This window comes from Sinocyclocheilus anshuiensis, unplaced genomic scaffold, assembly GCF_001515605.1.
Source record: "Sinocyclocheilus anshuiensis isolate Anshui unplaced genomic scaffold, SAMN03320099.WGS_v1.1 scaffold1, whole genome shotgun sequence".
In the NCBI taxonomy this organism is placed as follows: domain Eukaryota; kingdom Metazoa; phylum Chordata; class Actinopteri; order Cypriniformes; family Cyprinidae; genus Sinocyclocheilus; species Sinocyclocheilus anshuiensis.
Window position 1 is genome coordinate 301501 of NW_015539843.1, and position 6157 is coordinate 307657.

At 40.6% G+C, this 6157-nt stretch overlaps 1 protein-coding gene across 1 annotated transcript in view; it reads left to right on the forward strand.

Annotated features, from left to right (window-relative positions):
- LOC107684496 (E1A-binding protein p400-like) overlaps positions 1–2825 on the forward strand; it is a 59719-nt gene extending 56894 nt beyond the window's left edge. The window contains 1 exon segment of the mRNA XM_016480757.1: positions 252–2825. Within this exon segment, the coding sequence (XP_016336243.1) occupies positions 252–587 (336 nt within the window). The 3' untranslated portion in view covers positions 588–2825.
- The last annotated feature ends 3332 nt before the right edge of the window (positions 2826–6157 follow it).

Here is a 6157-nt window from a genome sequence, read left to right on the forward strand (position 1 = left end):
TGTGTGCATTGAATTTATTTAATACACGAGTTTCACAATTTGAGTTGAATTACTGAAATAAATGAACTTTTCCACGACATTCTAATTTATTGAGATGCACCTGCATATATATGTTATCCCAGTTATGTCAGTCTTCAAATATTTTTTTTTACTTTTTTATTATTATTATTTTCATGCAGTCCTAGTTCTGTGATTATTACAAGATATCGTAACTCCTGATTCTGACAGCTGAATTGATTTTGTGTGTGTAGATCCAGGCTCAGCCTCAGACAGTGGCCCTGACACAGGCAGCACCCGCAGCAGGTTCGGCACAGGCCCAGGTGCAAGTCACCACCGCAGCCACGCAGGCTGTGCAACAGAAGCTCCTCCAGCAGCAGGCTGTTACAGCAGCAGCCGCCTCCCCTCAAATCCAGACCCCAGCGCCTCACAGCCCTGCCCAGCAACAGAGCGCCGTGGCGGCCACCGTCTCTGAGTCTCCAGCACAGCATACCGCTGCCACCCCGCAGCCCCAGCAGGGCAAAGGAAACACCCGCACTGGGGCTGCCATGCGCTCCAAAACCCCCGCCAAAGCCAGCGGTGGCAGCTAGAGAGTCATAGGAGGAGGAAGTACCTGGGCACAGCATAGGGCTTTTTTTGGTTTGTTGTGGTTTTTTCATTTGCTTTGGAAAGACTGACCTTTTGTAATACAGGAACTCACCGTTTGACTGTCTGGATTGAGCTTTTTACAATTTGAAGCAACACTCACAAGCTAACCACGTCACATGTTAATCAAACATCACTCTGCCAGTGGCCCTCACACTATGGCCAGTCCGTTTCTTTTGTTTTTCTTTTTTACAGCTTATTAACCGAGGCTCCTTCATCAGGAGTCGAGCATGACTTTACCACAGTACGACGGCTCATTTTCATACTGAACTCTTTACCGAGCCGCCAAACGCTCCCTGTTCTTTTTCTACAATGCTACATGCTCTGTTTATACAGCGTTTAACATGTCATCACATCCTTAATGTCATGGATCAAGTGCGTTTGGATCACAACAGCCATCAGCTTCATCACTTGAACACTTCATTTGGCTTGCCGGGAACTCTTGGCAGATCGTCTCAACATTATTCATAATGTTCAATCAGTCGAATTATATGTGTGTGTGTCCCCCAATGTTTTTTAGTAGCTGTGGTGGTGTTGTCCCTTTGCTGTTTGTGTCAGTAAATATCCCTTTATTTAAGCATTTAATGATGAGAATCGAGATTAGCAAGACTCTGCGAACCAAACTCATTCTTTAGGGATGTATAAATGGCAAACTACCATTAGTTTGATACATGTGAATGCTCCCTTTCTATAAAATAATTTAATACATTAGCTTGTATCATGAAACCCCCCTAAAACGAATTCTTGTCACCATACACACAAGTTCAGCTGCATGGATGGATTCCATCTGAAAACTGACTAGTGATGTGTACTTGTGTGTGAAATGTTTGTTAAGTGGTACAATAATTCAGAATGTGATTTAACAACAAATTGATAGAAAACTATCCTGCAATGCAGCCATTTCATGGTAGCAGCTGTGGGAAGTATCACCCTCCCAACTTAGATTTGGAAGAAACGTCATTGCTGAAAACACATCTGTGAAATATTTCCGTTTTTCTTATACATAGTTATGAACAATGTCACCATTAGTCAGTTGAGTCAGACCTCAGCTTGGCTGTTAGTGTGTTTACATTGGCCTGCTATCAGTAACGAACTGACTTAAATCAAGACTTTCCCTCTGTGTATGTAAATCATATAATGTCGGGGCTTTCAGTCATAAATACGTCTTTTTGTATTGATGTTGGGTCAGGTACACATGTAAATAACTCTGGAGGGGGGACAACGGCATTTGTATTTGTAAAGTACTTGTGTATTCATTGAATTTTTTTTTTTCAGCCTACTTGTATAAAGTGTTACGTTTTTACACACGTCTTCCTTATGCTGTCTTTATTTGTCCAGATGTGTATTTGTATTTTATTCAGTAAGCTGTCTTAGATGGGTTTCGGATTACATTAAGTCAGCGGTTCTGCCTGGAGTCCATAGATATGCATTCCTGTACTTCTGTGTGTGGACTTGCTGAGTGCAGTATATGTGTCAGCACACTGGCCAACAGGGATTTCAGCAAGATAACAAATTGAATCCTGCCTGCTCAATACAAAAACACATTTTATTCCAGCAGCAATGGTTCCACAGGTGTTTTCTGCTGCTAGTTCTCATCTCTAGCAGTATATAATTGATTGCAGCCATAATCAATTGTTATTTTTCCTGTTTAAGAAGCTTACTATTGACCTAATGAATGAATGTCTGGTACTGCAAGGTGAAGTTTGCACAAGCCTTGATTTGACTAGTGTTTATGTCTTGGGTAATCCATAGGGGGGCGCTCTTTCATTTTCAGTTTTTGTGATCATTGCTGGTCTATTGCAGATTGGAGTAAAGTAGTGGTGTTTGCAAATTAAACATCACTATTCGTTTTGTTTATGGACAGGGATTTGGACAGTTTGTGCTATGGATGATGTCGCTAATCATGTTGCTTGTTGAGCAGAGGTGTGTTATTCCGTTCCCAAGCAATTGGAGGTAAGATGGGCTGGACTTCTGACTTGAACCCGTTAGTATCCATATAGCAACACTGGCAACTGCACAGCAATGCTTTTGAATTGTGAAAGCAACTTTTGCCGTGGAGAGCACCACACGCAATTCTTCGGAAAACACAAACCTGTAGTTTGAATTACTGTACTGTTGAAATGATTTTATAATTTTATCTGTGTATTATTTTAAAATAAAAAATGGTCCATTTCAGTGTACAAAACAATCACTGTTGCAGCACTATTACAGTAATATTTATTTACTTATAATATTTATAGTACTATTTCACCCAAAAATCTTATTCCAAATTTGTATGATTGTTTATATATATATTTTTATTTATTTATTTTTTTTGGGGTGGGGGGCATATAAAATTAATGTTCACCAAAAGTGTTTGGTTACCAACATTCTTCAAAATATCTGTGTCCGCATAAAAGTGTGGGCACATTTGCAAAAAAGCTTCATTTTTTGCATCTCTTGCACTTAAGTCACTTTAAATCCAATCAGCTTTCTGTTGATCAATGTAGCGAATTCGCGGGAAAAACTTGAATCCAAGTTTGAAGTCTATGGCAGCACATAGAACTGCCTGCAAATTTGGAGTCTCTATCTCAAACTCTCTAGAACAACCAATAGACCAAATTTTCACGAAAATTAAATAATTTTTTAACGTAAGGAAGCACAATTCTTTTTTCCTCCGATTCCTTGGCTCATGCAGAGTCTAATGCATACATTTTGTCAATGTCAATCTCAAGATTGACATTTTTGTTTATAATTTCTGAAGAGTTTGACAAAAAATCATAAGATTGAAATTATATTCAAACTATACCCAATTTTCCTGTCAACCATTTTGAGCGTGGACCATTTCGAATTTTGTAGTAAAATGCTGTACTTATGTACTTTATGAAATTTGGCACACAGATAGAAGACAGTCTCATCATTAATCACAGCAAATTTGGAGTCTCTAACTCGAATTCTTTAGCGCCACCAACAGGCCAAATTTACACTCATGTTTCTGCTAATAACTTTTGAACCATAAAGTCTAAAAGCAAAATTATTTTTTCTTCTGATTCCTTGGCTCATACTGAGTCGAATGCGTACCAAAATTTAAATTTCTATGGTTCAAGATTTTTTGCAATTTTGAATTTTCCTATGTTTGCCTTTTTGTGCATTGGCCATTTTGAGTTTTGTAGTAAAATGCTGTATCAACATATGTCTTTAACAGGGGTCTCCAACGCTGCTCCTGGAGAGCTTCAGCCCTAATCAAACACACCTGAACCAGCTAATCAAGGTGTTCAGGGCTACTTAATTACGGACAGGTGTGTTGAAGCAGGGTTGGAACTTAAGTCTGCAGGAAGGTAGCTCTCCAGGAGTAGGGTTGGAGAGCCCTGGTCTTTACTGATTAATTAAAGACACCTCCTTAGCGCTTCATTTTACCTCTGTTGTACTTGGCCCCTTATTGCTGCTTGCTGCTATATTTTCAGTTGTTTTTTTTTCTGGCAAAATCCATTATTTTAATAGCAATGTGACAGAATTCCTTTTGAGAGTGAAAGATTCCCCCTTGCAGATATTGCAGTTGTTTAAACTTACAGTTACCGAAAGAAAGCTGCTTGGTTTGAAAATGACTTCTGGGTGAGTGGTGCTTTGTATGTCGCTATGCTTTTGACACTAGACAATAGACACTGCACCTTTAAGCAAAATTCCAGATCACGTGGATTCCTATTGAAATTACTACAATTTAGCCTGCAAAATTTTCAGAATCAGAAATAGAATGAGCTTTATTTGCCAAGTGTGTGCAAACACACAAGGAATTTGTTGTGGGTTTTTTAGGAGCTCTTGGTACAAACATACATATATGACATTGAGAACAGAAAGAGCATTTAAATAAGAAAGAAAGAACATTTAAATAAGTCTAAGGGAAAAAAATAATAATGTGGTATACATCTGGAAAAGAAGATTTATGTACAGATCTGTGCATTATTTACTGTATGTACAGCTGTATATACAGTAAATAATGCACTTATGCAAGGATCCTGTTTGTGGACTTCAGCTCCTCATTCAACACCATCATGCTGTGTCAGAGCTGTGTCAGTTTAATCAGAACGGTATCCAGCATGATAAGTCCCTGGTTTGTCCAGATGTTGGAGGATGTAGTGCAGTCCCATGTTGACTGCATCATCCATCGACCTGTTTGCTCGATGAGCAAACTGCAGGGGGTCCAGTTAGGGTTCAGCAATGTCCTTCAAGTAAGCCAATACCAGTCTCTCAAATGACTTTATGACGTTAAAGCAACAGGTCTGTAGTCATTTAGGCCCGTGATTTTTGGTTTCTTGGGTACAGGGATGGTGGTGGAGCATTTGAAGCAGGAGGGGACTTGTTGAAGATCAGTGTGAAGATGGATGACAGCTGGATAGCACATGCTGGAGAGACACCGTCTGGGCCTTTGGCTTTCCTTATCTTCTGTTTCCTGAAGACTTTGCATACATCTTCATAGATCTTAAGTGCAGGCTGAGAAGCAGTAGGGGTAGGGGGAGGGTGGGGGTGTTGATGGCTGGGTTGTGAGACGGTCAGAGTGGGTGTGGGGTGTGAGACCAGGCTTTTCAAACCTGTAGTAAAACTCATCCAAATCATCGGCTAAAAGTTGATTCTCCACAGTGCTGGGGGATTGGGTCTAGCTGGTGATGGGTTTCAGGCCCTTCCACACTAAGGTAGGGTCATTGTTTGAAAACTTTTTTTTTTTTTAGCTTTTCATAGTAGCTTCTCTTAGCTCAGGGCTGTCCAAACCTGGTCCTGGAGGGCCGGTGTCCTGCAGAGTTTAGCTCCAACCCTAATTAAACACCTGAACCAGCTAATCAAGCTCTTACTAGGCATAGAAACTTCCAGTTCGGTGTGTTGAGGCAAGTTGGAGCTAAACTCTGCGGGACACCGGCCCTCCAGGACCGAGTTTGGACAGCCCTGTCTTAGCTACTCTTATCTCCCTATTCAGTGTGTGATGAAATTTTACTGCGCAACAGTAAATGTGACTCTACCTTAAGGGAAAGACAGTAAATGATGGCCAAAGACAGTAAATGACGACAAAAACAATTTTTTAAAATTGAAATCATCTGAGGTAATTTACCTGAAGATGGCGCCAGTCGGCGGTCACCCAGATGAGAGGAATGATACTCTGTTGCCATGGACGACGGAAAATGCTAAGAAATATTTGACTTCTGAATGTTACAATTGACCAATTAGAATCAAGTATTCCAAGAGAGTTTAGCCAGATTTGACAGGTACATTCGCACTGCATACTAACCCAGACTACCCGCAGAGCTCGTTTGATGACACTTTAAAGGGTGTAACATGAGAACAACCTTGGCAGCTTTGTTCTACAGTCTCTCCTTGTGTATCCGCGTGCTCCTAGATGTGTTTATTGGCACTGATATATTTTCCCTGGTGCGAGTGGCATGTTGGTAACGCAGGGCAGGGCTGTACCAGTAATTTGTCAGATGCTCTATCTCTCTCTGGCTGACGAGCCTTTACACACTACAGTTCAGAGAGAGAGAGAGAGCAAACG